The sequence below is a fragment of the Rana temporaria genome, chromosome 8 (genome assembly GCF_905171775.1).
Source record: "Rana temporaria chromosome 8, aRanTem1.1, whole genome shotgun sequence".
NCBI lineage: Eukaryota > Metazoa > Chordata > Amphibia > Anura > Ranidae > Rana > Rana temporaria.
In genome coordinates, this window is record NC_053496.1 from 159062245 (window position 1) to 159083472 (window position 21228).

General features: G+C 42.6%; 1 protein-coding gene across 3 annotated transcripts in view; it reads right to left on the bottom strand.

The window, feature by feature from the left end:
• LOC120909279 (phospholipid-transporting ATPase IK-like) overlaps window positions 1-21228 on the bottom strand; it is a 232230-nt gene that overhangs the window by 99092 nt on the left and 111910 nt on the right. For all 3 annotated transcript variants that reach the window (XM_040321017.1, XM_040321018.1, XM_040321019.1), the window contains 5 exons: window positions 20530-20600; window positions 18124-18206; window positions 11040-11198; window positions 7565-7653; window positions 5154-5341 (listed from right to left, as the gene is read on the bottom strand). In XM_040321017.1, the coding sequence (XP_040176951.1) occupies window positions 5154-5341; window positions 7565-7653; window positions 11040-11198; window positions 18124-18206; window positions 20530-20600 (590 nt within the window). The remainder of the gene's footprint in view (window positions 1-5153; window positions 5342-7564; window positions 7654-11039; window positions 11199-18123; window positions 18207-20529; window positions 20601-21228) is intronic.

Genomic DNA, 21228 nt, shown 5'->3' on the forward strand with positions numbered 1-21228 from the left:
GTGCAGTAATCGCAGGGTAGGGGTAATATGCCTACACACCATCGGTTAAAAAAACGATCGTGTCAGAACGCGGTGACGAACGAAGTTCAATGCTTCCAAGCATGCGTCGACTTGATTCTGAGCATGCGTGGATTTTTAACCGATGGTTGTGCCTACTAACGATCGGTTTTTGCCCATCGGTTAGGAATCCACCGGTTAAATTTAAAGCAAGTTGGCTTTTTTTTAACCAATGGTTAAATAACCTATGGGGCCCACTCACGATCGGTTTTGACGGGTGAAAACGGTCCATCAGACCGTTGTCCTCTGGTTAACCTATCGTGTGTACGAGGCCTTAAAGTATATCTAAAGCCAAAATGCTTTTTCTAATTTTTAGATAGAGTAGAAAAGTCAGGTATTTCTGCTGTCTGTATCACATTGGAGATAATTCCCTTTACTTCCTGTTATGTTGACACGTCAGGTAAGAGAATCTCTCCGAATTGGGCCAGTCCACTTAAAAAATTTTGTGTAAATAATAGAGAGCTCATCAGAATCACCTACTAGGCTTTTACCTCTTTTGGACAGGAGTCGACCCATTATTTGCAAAGGCTGTGAAGATGCACCACGTCTCTCTGGAATTAAGGGGCCCAATAATATTAGATGGGGGCTGGATGGGTGTTGGGGCCTTCTTATTATATATTTTAGAGTCAGGTGAGAAGTGGGAGACTTTCCTAATGATGCCCCATGTGTAATGCATTATGCATTGTGTAATATCTGATTGGATTCGCTGCCTGTACTGAGAAACTTTGCTTGAGTTTGCAAAAAAACAAAATGTGCATTTTTTTCCTGCAAATATATATGCATTTACTATTTTTTGTAAAAGATGAAGTCAGCCTTTAAATTTGGTACATTAGTTTCTCTTTTAGGCTTTTTACCCTTTACTTTAACCTGCTGATCGTGATATATTATGTCCTAGGGTAACAACGCCCACTCGCGCGGTACTACAGTGCATTCGGAAAGTATTCACAGCGCTTCACTTTTTCCACATTTTGTTATGTTACAGCCTTATTCCAAAATTGATTAAATTAATTTTCTTCCTCAAAATTCTATGAACAATATCCCATAATGGCAACCTAAAAGAAATCCTTGCAAATGACATACATGTACATAAGTATTCACAGCTTTTGCCATGACTCTCAAAATTGAGCTCTGGTGCCTCCTGTTTCCACTGATCATCCCTGAGATATTTTTACAACTTGATTGGAGTCCACCTGTGGTAAATTCAGTTGATTGGACATGATTTGGAAAGGCACACACCTGTCTATATAAGGTCCCACAGTTAACAGTGCATGTCAGAGCACAAGCCAATCCATGAAGTCCAAGGAATTGTCTGTAGACCCCTGAGACAGGATTGTATTGAGGCACAGATCTGGGGAAGGGTACAGAATGTTTTTTGCAGCATTGAAGGTCCCATGAGCACAGTGGCCTCCATCATCCATAAATGGAAGTTTGGAACCTCCAGGACTCTTCCTAGGGCGGGTGGCCTGGCCAAACTGAACAAGGGCCTTAGTCAGGGAGATGACCAAGAACACTATGGTCATGAGATCTGGCGTTTCTCTGTGGAGACAGGAGAACCTTCAGCTCTGCAGCACTCCACCAATCAGGCCTGTACAGTAGAGTGGCCAGACAGAGGCCACTCCTCAGTAAAAGGCACATGACAGCCCACCTGGAGTTTGCCAAAAAGCACCTGAAGAACTCCAAGATCATGAGAAACAAAATTCTGTGGTCTGATAAAACAAAGATTGAACTATTTGAATGGCAAGCCTCATGTCTGGAGGAAACCAGGCACTGCTTATCACCTGGCCAATACCTTCCCTACAGTGAAGCATGGTGGTGGCAGCATCATGCTGCGGGGATGTTTTTCAGCAGCAGGAACTGAGAGACTAGTCAGGATAGTGGAAAAGATGAATGCAGCAATGTATAGAGACATCCTTTATGAAAAACTGCTGGGGCAAAGGTTCATCTTCCAACAGGACAATGACCCTAAGCACACAGCCAAGATAACAAAGGAGTGGCTATGGGACAACTCTGTGAATGTCCTTGAGTGGCCCAGCCAGAGTCCAGACTTGAACCTGATTGAACATCTCTGGAGAGATCTGAAAATGGCTGTGCACCGACGTTCCCCACCCAACCTGATGGGACTTGAGAGGTCCTGCAAAGAAGAATGGGAGAAACTGCCCAAAAATAGGTGTGCCGAGTTTGTTGCACCATACTCAAAAAGAGATGTAATTGGTGCCAAAGGTGCTTCAACAAAAGTATTGAGCAAAGGCTGTGAATACTTTATTTTTTTATTTTTAATAAATTTGCAAAGATTTCAAACAAACTCCTTTTACGCTGTCATTATGGGGAATAGTTTGTAGAAATTCGAGCAAAATAATGCATTTAATAAATCTTGGAATAAGGCTGTAACAACAAAATGTGGAAAAAGTTGAGAATACTTTCCAGATGCACTGTATTTCTATGGAGAAGTGTTGTCACCCTGGGAGAAGACTACAGAACACCCCCCATCTCCCCACCTCCTAACATAGGGGGGAAATGTTCTGTAGCTATAAAGATGGCTGGCAACAATTTGAACTACTAACAGTCACTAAAGGCAGGGAGAGCACATAAAGGGAGTTCCGAATTCCAAGATTCAAGTTTCTAATTCCGAGATCCAAATACTGAAATCTTAAATCCAAGTTCTGAATTCCGGGTTTTGAATACCAAATTCTGGGTTCCAATTTTTTTTTATGGGTTCTGAATTCTAAATTCCCAATTCCGAGTTCTGATTTCCAAATTTTGAGCTTCTAATTCCAAGTTTAAAATTCTGATTTCAAAATTGTGAGCTTCCATTTCTGAATTTGGAGTTCCAAATTCAGAATTCCGCATTCCAATTTCCAAGTTCTGAACGTTATGTTCCAATTTCTGAACTCCAAATTGTGAGTTCCAAATTCTAAATTTCGATTTTTGAATTTCAAGTTCCTTTTTTCAAATTCCAAGGTCCGAGCTCCAAACTCCAAATTGCAAGTTCCAAGTTCTTACTTCAGAATTCCATATTCTGAGTTTTTTAGCTCCAAATTCTTAATTACAAGTGGGGGGTGACCTTGGGCCTGGAGCTCTTCAGAAAAGCATGAAGGTTCTGGACAGGAGGAGCAAGAGAGGACAGCAAGAGCTAGTAATGCCGGGCAATTGTCCCAATTGATAGATATACAATCCACCAATTGATTGATATATAATCCACCGATTGATATACAATTTGCTGGGCATCTCATAATTCCCTCACCCCATCCAAGTTAAAAAAAATAAAAAAATATCAAAAACAAGCACATGAACTGTTCATTGTCTCAAAGTGACTGGGAAGTTAATGCTGGGCTGGTCAGTGTGACAGATGGGCCACATCACTTAGCAGCCCCTACAGGGGTGCCGCTACACAAGTTTTAAATTCAGAATACCAAATTTCGAGTTCCAAATCCCATATTCTGAATTCTGAGTTTTAACTTCCCGATTTCAAGTTCTAACTTCTAAATTTCAAGTTCTGAGTTCCAAAATAAGAAACTGGAATTCCCAGTTCCCGATTTTGAGTTCTGAATTCCAAATTCCAAGCTCCGAATTCCAAGTTCCAAAATTCAGAGTTCTGAATGCCAAATCCTGAAATCTGAGTTCTAAATTCTGAGTCCCAAGTTTCAAATTCAAAAATCCAGGCTTAGATTTCTGAATCCCAAATTTAGTTTTCCAACCTGAGAGGGGCATCAGGGGGCCCAGAAACCAAAATGAGAGGTGGGGTGGGAGGTAGGATCTGGCTGGACTGTGATTCATTGACCTGAGCTGCATTCAATCACAGGGAGCCAAGTTCATGCTGTCCCACATCACCAGCTGTTCGGTGTAAGTTTGCACCTCTATTCCACTGCCGCTGATCGCAGGAGGGAGCCAGGATCCAGACACAGGACAGGGACTCGGCCTAGCACAGTTGCTTGGTGTGAGCCCGCACTGCCACGGATTGCAGGAGGGAGTCTGGATCTGGGAACTGGAAGCCTTGCAGCTTTGATGAGATCCAGCTGGGACCCCATGGAGAGAGTCTGAATCAGGCTTGAAGATTAGCTCTTCAGGTTTGTTGTGATCCACAGCTTAAGGGGATCAGTTAGTGGCACCTACAGGACCGTAAAGAGGACACCTTGGTGTGTTACTTCCAGCCCAGATAGGGCACGCCTCGGCAGACCGAGTGCAGATTGTACTTATTCTGTTGGTACATTGGCTACTGTTTAACCCCTGGGAGCTGTCCACTGAGCACCAGGACCCCTGATCTCCTTCCACTGAACACCAGTACCCCTGTCCTTCCCCACTAAGCATCACGACCCCCCCATCTCCCTCGACTGAGCTTCTGTGCCCCATATCCCCTGACTGAGCACCAGGACCCCCCACCTAACCCGACTGAGCACCAGTACCCTCCATCTTCCCCCTACTGAGTGCCAGGATGCCCAATTTCCGCTAACTAAGCACCGATACCCTCCATCTCCCTGACTGAGAACAGGGACACCTCATTTTCCCCCACTAAGGAACAGTACCCTCATTTTCCCCCGACTGAGTACCAGGATTCCTCATATCACCTGACTGAGCACCAGTACACCCCTTCTTCCCTGCCTGAGTACCAGGACCTCCCATCTCCAATGTCTACAGTATGTCACCAAAGCTCCCCAGCAGGGCTCCTAAAAAAAATTGAACAATAATAAAGATAAAAAAAAAAAGATTGTCACCGTCCATTGCCCTACTGATACCAACCTCTGCCCTACTGACACCATTCTCTCGGGGGAGGGGGGGCACCGAACTAAGTCTTTGCCCCGGTTGAAATAATGTCTAGCTTCACCACTGGGATTAACAGGTATAACAAATACTTTCAATGGTATGTTTAACAGACCAAAAGGAAACAAACAAGAGAGGTTTATCATTAGGGATTATATATAATTTAATTGTAAAATGTAAATGAGAAGTTATGCTTGTAGCACATGATCAGCACAGGTGGACTATGCCTTAGTTTACCTTTTCCTTTCCAATAAGCACCAAGATTTACTGCCCTTTATTGAATACAAGAACGAATAAATGGATAGCATGTAGATTAATGGACTATGCCTTGTTCTACTCACGAGATGTAAAGGAAGAAGGGCACCAGCGTGGCAATGGTGGCAAGGTATCCCATGAACATAAAAACACCAAAAGTAGCAGAATTCTGTGGGTGTCTTGGTATATAGTAATGCTTCTGTAGATACAAACTGTCCCAAATTCCAGCTCCAATACCCAAGATAATAGATATACTGACCACAAACACCGCAATCTGTAATCCACACAAAAGAAGTTAATTAAAAAAAAAAAAAAAAAATACTTTTTGAACTCCAGTTAAGCAGCGAAATACAAGGATGAAATACATAAATGGGAGCGATTGTACTTACCAAATTATTTGTATATCTGTCCATCCAGTCCTAATGCCGCATACAGACGACTGTTTTTCACGACGAGAAAAATTACATTTTTTAACTTTGTCGTGAAAAACGGTCGTGTGTATGCTCCAGAGCATTTTTCTCGACGAGAAAAATGGACGTTAAAAATTTAGAACCTGCGCTATTTTTTCTCGTCGTTTTTTCACGCCGTCGTTTTTCTCGTTGTGAAAAACGGTCGTGTGTATGCGACCTAAGAGTTACACACCTCTACCATACAGCACAGCTTTGTTTGGAAGGATAGGAAATCTGATCTTTCACTGCTGCATTTAAAGGATAAGTTCACCTTTCCATCCTAGCTGTCACTTTTTAAAATCAGCGTGGCTGTGCGGGACTCAGCTCACATGGCTGCGCCTTTCAACCACACAGCTCTGTGTGTGAAGGAACTACAAGCCTTGGAATTTTTTGCGGCTGTCGGCTTGTAGTTCTCAATAAACTACCACCGCGCTTTGGAGTGCCATGGTAGTTCATTAACCGCTTCGTTACCGGGCCTATTTTGGCACTTTTCTCCTTTATGTAAAAATCACAATTTTTTTGCTAGAAAATTAATCAGAACCCCCAAACATTATATATTTTTTTTAGCAGACACCCTAGGGAATAAAATGGCAGTCATTGCAACTTTTTTTCTCGCACGGTATTTGCGAAATAATTTTTCAAACGCCTTTTTTTAGGGAAAAAACAGTTTCATGAGTTAAAAAATAACAAAACAGTAAAGTTAGCCCAATTTTTTTGTATAATGTGAAAGACGATGTTACGCCGAGTAAATAGATACCTAACATGTCACGCTTTAAAATTGCGCACACTCATGGAATGGCGCCAAACTTCGGTACTTAAAAATCTCCAAAGGCGACGCTTTAATTTTTTTACAGGTTACTATTTTTGGGTTACAGAGGAGGTCTAGTGCTAGAATTGTTGCACACGCTCTAACGCACGCGATGATACCTCACATGTGGGGTTTGAACGGTGTTTACATAGGTGGGCCGGACTTGCATGCACGTTCGCTTCTGCACGCGAGCGACCGGGACAGGGGCGTTTTAAATTTTTTTTTTTATTATTTTTTTTTACTTAATTTTTTTATTTTTACACTTTTTTTTACATTTTTTTTTTGATCACTTTTATTCCTATTACAAGGAATGTAAACATCCCTTGTAATAAGAATCACTGTGACAGGTCCTCTTTATGGAGAGATGTGGGGTCAATAAGACCCCACATCTCTCCTACAGGCTTACAAGCATGAAATCGGTGAAAAAAAAATCACCGATTACATGCCGACAGCCGCGACAGCGGCTTTGTTTACTTTCGGGTAACGGGCGTGACGTCATAACGTCGCGCCCGGTCCTCCGACGGTCATAGAGATGACTGTGACCGTCTGGTCACCAGTCATCTCTATGGTTCACCAACGAGCGCCGGCCGATTCGCTCTCCGGGCCCACGATGGCACGGGAGAGCCCGGAGAAGCACCGGATGGCGGCGGGAGGGGGGGACGTCCCCTCCCGCTGCCTAGAAGAACGATCGAGTGGCGGAACCGCCGCTTTGATCGTTCTTCTGGTGCACAGAATCGCCGGCTGAAGACGGTGATACCTGAATGATGCCTGCAGCTGTAGGCATCATTCAGATATCACCGCACAAAGCCGAGGACGTCCCAGGACGTCCTCTGGGTCTCAAGTGGTTAATTCTTCCTGTTCGTGTATCTGCTTGCCTGTATGGGCAAGATACATTGACAGATCTGCAGGAGACCTGCTTGGCACCAGAAATCTGCCGATCGCTGGTGCAATACTTTGCAGACTCCAAAACAGCAGAACACCTCCTAGTATAGCTTTATTACCTTTATAGTAAAGTAGTATTGAGACAGACCCTGGGTGGTTGCATCTACCCAGAAAGCAAGCATTTGTGCTGCAAATATGAAAACGACTTTCTAAGCTATTGCTAGAATAAGAAAATTGTATAATAGCTCTTCAAGGCCACCACTGACACCTTGACCAATATCCACGCTCGTCGCTTATCCCTTCGCAACCGCCTGTCTACTTCTAGATCATTGGAGTTTCACTTTACAACAGAACTTACACACAGAATAATTTTGTTGATTAGATGGTCCATGTTTGTCCACTTTAAAGGCATTTTACCAGAGTTTTTCATAATTTTTGTGTCAAATCCTGAACAAAAAAACAAACAAACACTTTTTTAAATACATGGTAGCTGTAAAAAAATTCCAATACAATAAAACTGTGCAATACAGAAAAGGAAATGGCAAAAAAGGCAGATGTATGTGTCAGGCTGCCCAAAAGGCTGTTCAAAGTACCCACAAGCAGTAGTCTCTATTCAACACAGACCAGTCAGTGCAATTAACATCAACATGCTTCTCCAACCACAAACAATTAGTTCACAGAATGCTCTGCAGGCCTGTCCCTGGTCTACTTTAAATAATGTGAATAATGTCAAGGATGTGTTAAAATAGAAGAATGAGGTTCTTTAACCCCTCCCATACAGGGCATTTTCACCCCCTTCCTGCCCAAACCAATTTTTAGTTTTCAGCGCTGTTGCATTTTGAATGACAATTGCGTGGTTATGCAACATTGTACCCAAACTAAATCTTTATGTTTTTTACCCCACAAATAGAGCTTTCGTTTGGTGGTATTTGATCATCTCTGCGGTTTTTTATTTTTTGCGCTATAAACAAAAATAGAGCGACAATTTTGAAAATAATTTTTCCTCAGTTTAGGCTGATATGTATTCTTCTACATAATTTTGGTAAAAAAAAAAGTTTGGGCAAAAGTTATAGCGTCTACAAAATAGGGGATAGTTTTATTGCATTTTTATTAAAATTTTTTTACTAGTAATGGCGGCGATCTGCGATTTTTTTTTTTTTTTTGTGACCGTGACATTGCGACGGACATATCGGACACTTTTGACACTTTTTGGGACCATTCACATTTATACAGGGATTAGTGCTATAAACTGCACTGATTATTGTATAAATGTGACTGGCAGGGAAGGGGTTAACACTAGGGGGCGCTGAAGGGGTTAAATATGTTCCCTAGTGTGTGATTCTAACTGTAGGGGGAGGGGACTCACAAGGGGAGGAGACCGATGTGTGTTCCTCTGTACTGGGTCGGTCTCCTCACCTCTGACAGGACGTGGATCTCCTGTGATTGTGGGCAATCGTGGGTGCCCGGCGGACATCGCGGTCACCAGGCACGCGTACCGGGTCCCACGCGACCCCTAGGCTGCCGGGAAGCCCAGGATGTCATATGATGTCCACCCAGGATGGGAGATCCCATCTGTGGACGTCATATGACTATGGGCGTGTAGGGAAGTGGTTAAAGGGGAACTTCACTCTCTCAATTAACATTGATAATTGTAATCTTTATGCTGTTAGAATTAGTAAATAGTTGGGTAATGGAAAATGGGTCCCTGCTAAGGTCAAGCGTACATGACCCCGTTCTTCTGTTGCTGAGGTGCAACAACCACATGTTACCCGTATGCAGCAGAGTGTCAGTACTAGTGCCGCTCAACCTTCTGGTGAACTGGCAAACACCAGCAGCCTAGTACATCCTGGTCATCGAAAAATCAGCACTGCAGTATCACTTGGTGACGTGGCGAGTCCCATAAGTACAGTTTAAGCTGGTGCAGTGGCTAGCACAAGTAGTGCCCCGCAGCCACGAGAGTTCGAACACAGGCCCGTAGAACCCATAGCGCCCTTCCCACTGTGCTTGCAAATCCCAACTGGCAGCCTGAAAAATTCTGCAACACGCTTACTTTCCCCATTCACTGGCCAACCAATAATTCAGGTGGAAACAGCAGATTTCACACCCCTTTAATTTTTTGAGCTGTATATCACTAAAGATCTGTATGGATCGATTGTGGACCAAAGCAATTTATACGCTGGTCAATTTATTGCCCAAAACCCACATTCAACACTTGCCAGACAATTTGGCTGGAAAGCTATAATGGTTCCCAAATTTAAGACCTTTCTGGGCCTATCCCTCAACATGGGCATTGCTAAAAAGTGTGAGTTGCGGTCATATTGGTCCACTAACCCAATTTACCATATCCCTGTGTTCTCTGTTGCCATGGCCAAGACTCGATACAAGCAGATATTGCGGTGCATGCATTTCAATGACAATGAACTCTGTCATCCTTGGGGTGACTCTGACCCTGAACATGATTGGCTCCATAAAATTTGGCGCCTCGTAAACCACTTCAGGAAAAAAAATTGCAGCCTTGTTTATCCCCGATCAAGATGTCTGCATTGATGAGTCCTTGATTACATTTTCTGTTCGTTGTTGTTTTCAAACAGTATCTCCCCAACAAGCGTGCCAGATATGGGGGTCAAGATGTACAAGCTCTGTGACAGGGCAATAGGCTATACATGGAGTTTTTTGGTTTATAAGGGTAAAGATAGTACCTTGGAGCCCCCCAACTGCCCAGACTTCATAGGGAGCAGCGGCAAGGTTGTTTGGGACTTGGTGTCAAGATATAAAAAAAAAACATGGAAACCAAAGCAAACAAATGATCCGGTAATACCGCCTAACACTCGTCCAATCACCTCAATTAGAGGTGGGGCTCAATGGCTAAACAGCATATGAAAATGTTTTAATAAACTACACCAGGGAGGGAAATGGGTACAGTGCAAAGTGCCACATAGAGAGCCTCAGGGGAAAAAAAAAAGGCCGTAAATTTTGTTTGGGAGCCACGCCACGCGGCCGCGCAATTTTCAGTTAAAGCGACGCAGTGCCCAATCGCAAAAGGAAGGGGGTAAATTCTTCCGGGGCTGAAGTGGTTAATGCAATGTAAGAGAAAACCATCAGGCCGCGTACACACGGTCGTTCCAAACTGATGAGAATGGTCCGACGGGCCATTTCCATCGGTTGACCTCTGAAGTGGCCTGATGGTCTGATGTGCGTACACACCATCGTTCCAAAAAACGATCGGGTCAGAACACGGTGACGTCAAACACACGACGTGCTGAAAAAAACGAAGTTCAATGCTTCCAAGCATGCGTCGACTTGATTCTGAGCATGCGCGGGTTTCGAACCAATGCTTTCTGTACTAACCATCGGTTTGGACCGATCGGGCAGCGGGCCATCGGTTCGATTTTGAAGCATGTTTTAAAATTTTGGACCGAAGGACAACAGACCGATGTCGGTCAACGACACACAGTCGGTTTGGACCGATGAAACTGAACCTCGGGCAATTCTCATCGGTTTTGTCCGACCGGGTGTACGCGGTCTCAGAGATTCCTGGTTACAGGTTATGGCCAAATACTTCAAACATGCTAAAAAATATGGCAAGTGAAAAGGAAAAGTTCAGATACATGCAATAAGAACTTGTAAAGACTAGAGATATGCTTGAGGAGACAGTTATTGACTGGAGATACATCACCTGAGACTGCTGAAGATCACTGCCAGTACAAGGAAAAAGGGAAAAGGCTACTGTCTGAGGGGGCCATGACGATTACACAAAAAGTTCCAATGGCCACAGGTTGGGCACCAGGGAACTAGATTGTGGTTCCAAGATAAATAGTAAAAAGAGTACAGACCTGCAAAGAGGACCAATCCATAGCAGCATTCAGTATTTCGAATCCTGCAGTCCCTTAGCAGGAGGTTCTCGCTATTTAATGGACATTTTTTGCCGTTCCAGTCCAGGACTCCCACAAAACTGTATATCTGTGCGTTTGGAGCCTCACATGTTACCAGGCCTGTAAAAATACAGTTTATTCAAGCTAAGAACATCATCTCATTAAAACAATAGCAGTAATCACAGTAAAATACTTTTATATATCACCAGAGCAAATGTCCCAATCGGTTTCCTCTTTTATAAGCTAATATATTCATTATTGGCTTGAACATATTTCCTAAGTATAAAAAAAAGTTTCTGGCCTTGAGTTGAAGTGTAAAGGTATAAATAAAACAAGAATGCTTCTAAACTAGGGGTACACCAATAGCACTTCTTTCGCTAAAGAAATCAAAATGTTTGTCAGGATTCAGCAGCTGGAAGACCTGCCTTTACACACACATGGGGCCAGATTCTCAAAGGACTTACGATGGCGTATCTCCACGTACGCCGTCGTAAGTTCGAATGTGACCCGTCGTATCTATGTGCCTGATTCTTAGAATCAGTTACGCATAAATTTGGCCAAGATACGAGCGGCGTAAATCTCCTAAGCCGTCGTATCTTGGGTGCATATTTACGCTGGCCGCAAGGGGCGCTTCTGTAGATTTACGTGTCGAATATGTAAATTAGGTAGATACGCCGATTCACGAACATACTTGCGCCCGCTACGCCGTTTACGTTAGGCTTACGTCCGGCGTAAAGTTACCCCTGCTATATGAGGCGCAGCCAATGCAAAGTATGGACTTCGGAACAAGCGTATCTTTTTACGTCGTTTACGTGAATGGGGATGTGCGTAGGTTACGTTCACGTCACAGGCATTGAGCCGGCGTATCTTAGGGAGTAAATTCGACGTGATACTGAGCATGCGCGCGCATGCGCCGTACGATCGGCGCAACATTTGCATGGGGTCACGGCTCATTTTAATAAAACACGCCCACCTCTTCCACATTTGAATTACGCGGGCTTACGCCGGCCGATTTACGCTACGCCGCCGCAACCTAAGGAGCAAGTGCTTTGTGAATACTGCACTTGCCTGTCTAAGATGCGGAGGCGTAGCGTAAATAGGATACGCTACGCCCGCACAAAAATACGCTCTCCTACGTGAATCTGGCCCATTAACTTTAATGGCATCCCAGTCTTCGTCCGTAGGGTTCAATATTGAGTTGGCCCACCCTTTGCAGCTATAACAGCTTCAACTCTTCTGGGAAGGCTGTCCACAAGGTCAGTCAAGTTCCTCCACCCCAGACGTGCTCATTCGTGTCTTTATGGACCTTGCTTTGTGTACTGGTGTGCAGTCATGTTGGAACAGGAAGGGGCCATCCCCAAACTGTTCCCACAAAGTTCGGAACATGAAATTATTCAAAATGTCTTGGTATGCTGACGCCTTAAGAGTTACTAAAGGGCCAAGCTCAATCCCTGAAAAACAACCCCACACCATAATCCCTCCTCCACCAAATGATTTGGACCAGTGCACAAAGCAAGGTCCATAAAGACATGGATAAGCGAGTTTAGGGTGGAGGAACTTGACTGGCCTGCACAGAGTACTGACCTCAACCTGATAGAACACCTTTGGGATGAATTAGAGTGAAAACTGTAAGCCAGGCCTTCTCGTTCAACATCAGTGCCTGACCTCACAAATGCGCTTCTGGAAGAATGGTCAAACATTCCCATAGACACACTCCTAAACCTTGTGGACATCCTTCCCAGATGAGTTAAAGCTGTTACAGCTGTAAAAGTCTCTTACGCCGTCGGATCGCAACTGCATATTTACGATGGCCGCTAGGGGCGTGTACGCTGATTTACGCCTAGAAATATGTAAATCAGCTAGATACGCGAATTCGCGAATTCACGAACGTACGCCCGGCCGACGCAGTACAGATACGCCGTTTACGTTAGGCTTTTCCCGGCTTAAAGTTACCCCTGCTATATGGTGGCGTACATGTGGCGTACCAATGTTAAGTATGGACGTCGTTTCCACGTCGAATTTTGAATATTTTACGTCGTTTGCGTAAGTCGTCCGTGAATGGGGCTGGACGTAATTTACGTTCACGTCAAAATCAACACGTCTTTTTGGCGTATTTGGAGCAATGCACACTGGGATATGTCCACGGACGGCGCATGCGCCGTTCATGAAAAACGTCAATCACGTCGGGTCATGGTTATTTTACATAACACACGCCCCCCTGTTCCAAATTTGAATTAGGCGGGCTTACGCCGGCCTATTTACGCTACGCCGCCGCAACTTACGAAGCAAGTGCTTTGAGAATACAGCACTTGCCCGTCTAAGTTGCGGAGGCGTAACGTAAATCGGATACGTTACGCCTGCGCAAAGATACGCGGATCTACGAGAATCTGGCCCTAAGACTGGGATGCCATTAAAGTTCATGTGTTGGAGAGTCTTGTCCAGCTTCCCCAGGTCCTCTTATGTGTAAATCACCCTGTGTCTCTAATAGGGGCACAGGGTGAATGAGAACCCCACTATGATCTGTGCTAGTCAAGCTCAATGCTGTATATATAATGTGTGCTGTCTCATTATGTTGTGTACTATTTGCTGTGATGGTTTGGGGTGTGACTGTATTCTACTGCCTATTGTGGCTGCCTGCCTCAACTATTATGAGATGTGTAAGCGTCTTGCTGTGAGGAAAGAGGGAGGGGGGATTCCTCCAGCAGTCCCCTGCTAAGACTGTTTACCGAGGAGAAGTTTAAACACACCTGACCTGTGTGTCCATTGTCATTGGACAGTTTAACCCGCCCTGTTTTCCAAGGGTGGGTGGAAGTGTTTTGAAGTGGGATCTGTATAACATGTGCTTGAATAAAATTAGTCTGCTGGTTTTTACCCTACACTGAGGTGTTGTGTGGTGACTGGGGGGGGGCTGGAGAGTCTTGGATGGTGCTGGTTCTGGACAGAGGAAGCATTGACGGCAGACTTAGTTCTGTTTGAGGACAGAGTGTTCGTCACAATAGGTATTATACTTTATACTACTTTAAAGCATACTGCAGAAAAATGAGCTTGTTCGCTTCCAGCATGGGGATGAAAGTAAATATTCTTCAGTCCGTGCATGCCAGTCGATGATCCTTCTTTATAGTTCCACCATCTTTTTTGTGATCCTGATTTAAAGTTTTTTTGTTTTACCAGGAGATCCTGCCAGTAACAACCTTTTCTGTTTCAGACTGACAACCCTAAACCGCTACCTTGCATCGGCAGTGTTGTCAGCCCATAATGCAGATGGCAGGCTGACAAAACTGCTAACTGAGAGTGTCTTATAAGCATTGTCAATCTGCAGCAGGAAGTGTTGTTTTACAAGACATTCACAAAATATGATCTGCTTAATGCTAAACATACAAAAAAAAAAGATTTTTAATTTACATACTCTTTAAAGTGGTTCTAAAGGCAGACAATAGCATATACTTACCTGAGCCCCATCTCGATCTAGCCATGTCTCTCTCCCCTCATTGGCTCACACAGCAGTGGAAGCCATTAACTCCCGTTGCTGTCAATCACAGCCAGCGTTTCAATGAGGAGAGAGTGGTGGGCAGGGATGAGCTGTGCTCAGTGTGTGAATGGACAATGTCCATTCACAGGAGCATGGCTCGGGAGTGATCCTGCTTGAGTGCCCCCATAAAAAGAGGCTTGCTATCGGGGGCACTCGGCAGGGGGAGTAGGATTCAGGACCGCCGACATGGGACCAAAAAAGAGAAGGATTGAGGCTGCTTTTTGCAAAACCATTGCACAGAGCAGGTAAGTATGTTATAAATTCTTTATATAGCCCTACAGAACCCACAGTGCACAGTCCACATGGGCTTTGCTGCTTAAAGCGGTAGTAAACTGTGTAAAAAAGAAGAAAAATCTTCTCCCTGTAAACTGATGTCATAATGTGTTAGTATGCATTGCATGCTAGCACATTACGAAAGACTTACCTGAAAACTATGCCCTCAAGCAGCACACTGTCACCACTGACGGGGCTTCCATCTTTACCCGGTCTTCCTTCTGGGTTTGCAGGCAACCGGCGTTTGATTCGTTGAGTCATGATGACATCACTCCCGTGCATGCACAGGAGACACGGCCATGGCACGCCGTCTATTGGGAGCGCAGTACGCATGTGCCGTTCACTTAATGGGCGCTGCTAAAGTAAATATCTCCAAAACGGTGCATGTTTAGGAAATATTTACTGTACCTACAGGTAAGCCCTTATTATAGGCTTGCCTGTAGGTATAAACTAAAAAGGCTTCACTACCACTTTAACTGCAGACAGGAAACAGGAAATTTTATTATACGGCGAACAGAAAGAGTACAACCATAAATGCAGCTACAAAATTGTAAACACTGCCATCTACAGGCTGATGTAGTTGTTGCACAAAATACAATTCTGTATTCCAACACCCCCTTTCAACAACTACTCCTTATATTAGTCCCATTTCAGATCTCAGTTCTATAAATCTGTTTCTTTTTTTTCCATTTTGTAAAATGTTGTGATCCACTTTTGTTTCTCATGAGTTGGAAGTCTTTGCATCTCATCCCATGCATCTGGCTCTGGTTTTAATGCTACACAAGCAACATAGGACAGACCTTTAGGTAGGATGTCTTTATTCCTTCTGGTGGATTTCCCGATTGAAGCCTCTTGTGGCTTGGTTTCTTCTTTTACAGCATTTGGATTGTCTGCAATAATTTATATTTCTGTGTCACTTTGTTTCTCATTTTCATGTGCAGAATTTCCCTCAGTTTGAAGCATTTGTATTCGTTCATGAAATTTTGAACACACTCAAGTTTTATCGACAATTAAACTTCTGATGGTTACCTTGTTTGTGTTTTTGTGTAAAATTCTGTATCCCTTTTGAGATTCACTGTACCCCACAAGTACACCTTCCTTTGTGCAAGCATCCTATTTTTTACATTTTTCTTTTAGGAGGTACACATAGGTTTTGCTTACTTTTTTTTAGACAGTTCAAATCGGGAGCCCTTCCATTCCACAGTTCATATGGACTTTTCTCAGTTGATTTTCCTGTAAGTCAATTTTGGAGATAGCATGCGGTCATAAGTGCCTCCCCCAGTATGTGGTTGGCATATCGGCATTAAATAGCAAAGTTCTACCACTCTCAGAGTATGGTTCACTCTTTCTGCAACCCCATTTTCTTCTGGGTTGTATGATACAGTGGTTTGAAATATCATGCCATGCTTACTGAGAATTGCCTGTGTGTTATCACCTGTATATTCAGTTCCATTGTCTGTGTGCAATACACTCCGAATTTTGCCAAATGTGTTGCTTATTTGAGCCAAATGCTGTTCAAGTTTCTCCAATACTTCACTTTTGTTGTGTAACAGACAGAGCGTAGTAGACCTGGAGTAATCATCTATAAAAGTGAGAAAATACATCTTCTTTCCTGGAGTAAATTTTTCCATTGGACTGCAAAGATCTGAATAAATTATGTTCAGATTACCTCTGCTGTTACTCTGCTTTGGAAAGGCTTTTCTCGTCATATTTCCTTTATACAGCTGGTGCATTTCATTGTTTGATCACAGACTCATTTTTATTCCACTTGCATAGTCATTCTCATGTAATTTCTTTATTATGTCAGGACTTCTGTGTCCATGCCATCTGTGCCATATGTGAATGCAATTTGAATGTTTTTCCTCCTTGGCAGTATTAACCACCTCACTGCACTTCAGCTGATACAGTTCAAGTGTAAATTTAGCCTTTGCAACTGTCATCTTGGAAGGTCACTACATTACCTTGTTTTGTGAGCTTTTTCGCCGACAAAAGATTAGTTTCAAGAGTAACATGTAACTTTCTTGTGACACCTTGGGAAATATGACAGTAAAGAATACTGTCTCCTATGGTGATTGTTTTCTGTTTTTTTCTGGTCAAGGTGAATAAAAAAAAAAAAATGTCATGTGACCCATAGCTCCTGACTCAATACACCATTCCTGCAAAGATGAGGTACAACTTTTGTATTGAAATACATGTTCATTATCTGAAGCAAAATCAGTTTCTTCCTTCACACTTTTGGACATGTGTAGTTTAGTTTTTTTATATTCTAGCTTTCCAGATTCTGCAGTCTGCTTTTAAATTACCTTGTTTCTTGCACACAAAACATTGATATATTCCTTGTTGCATGCCACGGTTTTTATTCCTATTTTTAATCTTTAAAGCAGACTCTGTGATAGAAGCACCGTCACTATTAATGCTTTCTGTTTTACACTGATATTTATCCATAAGCTTTCCCTTAACATATTCCAATGTCAGTTCATCAAGTGCTTTGACAAGCGTTTCATAACTTTCTGGTAAAATGCTTAGTAATAGTGCTGCGACATGAAAATCTTTTATTTGTTCTCATGTACCTTTCAGGTGTTCAACCATTTCTAAGGTGTACCTTACGGAATCCTGCATATCTTGACCTTTCATTAGCTTGGTTTGGTATAGCTTTCTAATCAAATAAGGTTTATTGCTCAGATAATTCATGCACATTTTGTAAACCTTCCCACATCTCTTTAGCAGTTTCACGTTTACAGTAAGTATAGAAACTAAACCCCCACCCCCTTTTAATTTTTTTTTTTTACTTTGCAGCCTGAAATTAAGACAGACACAGTTTTTGTGCTATCCAGCTGTATTTACTAATATTTTCAACTTATAACATCCAGGTAAAAGATATAAAACCAACATGTCAGAGAAAAAAATCAAAATCAAAAATTTGAACTTGCAAATCTGCATTATTTATAGATTTGTATTGTTTGTTAGGTCACATTTTTGATGTATATATGTTTGCTTCTTGTTTACACATGCACTTGTAATTTATGGTATAGGATGAATTATTTATGAATTTTACTAAGAAGCGCACCTACTCATTTAAATAATCTGTATAGTTTTGTATTCAAACACTTAGTTTGCTGCATCCTAATTATACATTAAGCAAAAAATTATCATTTTTTTATATACATATCTGTAACCTGCAGGACAGGGATCATCTTACTGCATTACATCAATAATTGCTTTTCAACCCACTGTGAATATTACCATCAAATTCTGCCAGTGCTTCTAATGTGTTTAGGCTGGAGTGTGTAACTGGTAAAGCCTGACGGAATTTAAGGTTGGTCTCTCTGGAACACAAAAGGAAAAAAACAAAGAAGAAAAAGTTTATAAAAAGGTAATGTACTAATGGTAAAACTATAATATATATATTGGCCAGAGTGGCAACAAAAAGTAACTGAATAAAATGTCTACAGGGGCTTACAGGTACAAAAGCATGGCAGTTATAATACAGTTGCAAATGTTCTTCCACAAAGGATAAACAGACCCAAGTTATCTTAGCAAGTCTGTGTTGTCAGTATTATAAAAAAAGATCTGGTTTTAGAACAGGTTTTAGATCTGGTTTGGGGTCTCCAAACTACGGCCCAGGGGCCACATCAGACCTGCTTCAAAAATGTATCTTGCCTAAAGCTAGGGTCAGTGATGTATCCTCAGACTACACAGCACAAACTGGGGATTCAGATCAGTTGGTCTTCACTTCTGATGGAGACCCTGATGTATGGAGGAGGGGGTTTCTAATGTGAAAAGTGGAGTAAATAGGCGTCATCAATAGGCGTCATCACCCCAAGTCATCAATAGGCGTCATCACCCCAAGTCAGGAAGTACCGTATTTATCGGCGTAGAACACGCACCCTAACTCTAAGGCCGCGTACACACGATCGGTCAAAACCGATGAAAATAGACTGAAGGACCTTTTCATCGGTCCAAACCGATCGTGTGTGGGCCCCATCGGTCAGTTAAACTTCGGTCAAAAAACTTGCTTTAAAATTGAACCGATGGACGCCTAACCGATGGTTATTATGCAAAAGCATTGGTTAAAAATCCACGCATGGTCAGAATCAAGTCGACGCATGCTTGGAAGCATTGAACTTCGTTTTTTTCAGCACGTCGTTGTGTTTTACATCACCGCGTTCTGACACGATCGTTTTTTAACCTATGGTGAGTAGGCACATCAGACCATCAGTCAGCTTCATCGGTTAACCGATGACGACGGTCCTTCGGACCGTTCTCATCGGATGGACTGATCGTGTGTACGCGGCCTAAGAGGGAAGTTTCAGGAAAAAAGCTGTCCACAGCCCCCTGCGTATAACACGCAGGCACAGTTTACCTTCTATTTTCAGGGTAAAAAAGTGAGTGTTATACGCCAATAAATACAGTATGTTATTGGCAGATAACTAGGTGAAAATAAAAGGGATAAAAAGCTTGAAAATGAATGCCACCAGTAAGCTCAAATATATTACATTTACTACTATGACAGGTATGTGAGTTTAGATTAGGGGTCTCCAAACTTTCTAAACAAAGCGTCAGTCAATTGTCCTTCAGACATTAAGGGTACCAGACTGTGGCCAGTGGTAGTAGAAAATGACCCAGAGTAATACTTGGTGTACAGTGGAAGTAAAAAATATGCATACGGTCTGTAGTCATTAGAATGAGGAGCAGTGCCCAATAATTGGCATCAGTGGGAGGAATAGTGCCCCATAATTAGTATCAGTCGGAGGAATAGTGTCCCATTGCTGGTGTTAGCGGGAGGAATAGTCCCCCATCGTTATCAGTGGGAGAAATATTGCCCCATTGTTGGTGTCAGTGACAGGAATAATGCCCCATTGTTAGTGTCAGTGGAAGAAATGGTGCCTCATGGTTGGTGTCAGTGGAAGAAATAGTGTCCCATCGTTTTAGTCAGTGAGAGGAATTATGCTTCACATTTGGTGTTAGTGGAAGAAATGGTGCATCGTGGGTGATGTCAGTGGGAGTATAGTGTCTTGTATTAGTGGTAGGAATAGTGCACCAAAGGGCTGGATAAAGGTAACAAAATGGGCCGCATCTGGCCTGTGGGCCAGAGTTTGGCAACCACTGATATAGAAGGGTGGTGAGAGTGCAGTAAATTATCAGAAAATGCGTTTTCTGGCAGAATCAAGGGCTAACTTTTACACTTATCAAATAGATGTTATTAGATTTCACTGGTATATTTAAAGTGGAACTGAATTTTTTTTTTAAATGGGCCTCCAGGAGGTTTTAGCTATATTATGCTAGTATGCACTGACTATTAGTGCATTATTGTGGACTTACCTACCAAAAAGGACTTCAACAGCACTGTGCTGTCAGTGCTACCACTGGTCACAGGTGCTTCAATCTTCTCCCGGTCTTCCTTCTGGGCTTGACTCCACTACTGTGCATTTGCATGAGAATCACGACATAAAAGCGGTGCCGTAGATGTATGCTGAGCTGCACATGCACGGCTCAGTGTACATTAATACTGACAGAGAGAAGCGGTTACGTATATGACAGAAAAGACCAATAGGGTCTCTTCTGCCATAAAAATCCTACCTGTCAGCATTTTTTTTAGTTAAGTTCCACTTTACAGACCAAAAAAAAAAGAAGCTCATTTCACATTACCCATCAATTCCAGCTGTTTCTATGTAACACAAGCTTTCTGGCTCTGTGCTGTGCAATAGTAGCATGTCTGCCTAAAAAATAAAATATAAAAATATTGAGTCATCCAGCTCCTTAACAAATATCTATCAAATTAAGAGTATCAAATATATTTTTAATGCTAAGTGAAACATGCTAAGTAATGTGTAAGTGTGAATTGTCCACATATTGTTTACCTCTCAGAGACCAGAGTACTCTCCCTGACAATGCCTTTATCTGCTTTTCTTTCTTCAGAAAGGAAACACCATTATAGCGCTTTCTAAATCCCTCAGTGCCAAGAGGACGAACTTTCCCAGGCAGTTTAATAAAAATTATCTCCTTGTGCACAATGCATATTGGGATCTGTAGTGTCTCAATCTCATTATATGGCTACTGCCTCAAACTACAACTCCCAGGATTCTCAGCGTTCTGCATAGAAGTCTAATGCCGCGTACACACCATCACTTTATGTGATGAAAAAAAATGACGTTTTTAAAAACGTCACTTTAATTGACTGTGTGTGGGGGAAAACGTCGTTTTATGTCTTGTAAAAAACGACCAAAAAAAATTGAAGCATGCTTCAATTTTATGTGTCGTTTTTCAAAAGTGCACTTTTTACTTCACAGAAATTGACCGTGTGTAGCAAAAAACGTCGTTTTCTATGACGTTTTTTCATCCACGCAT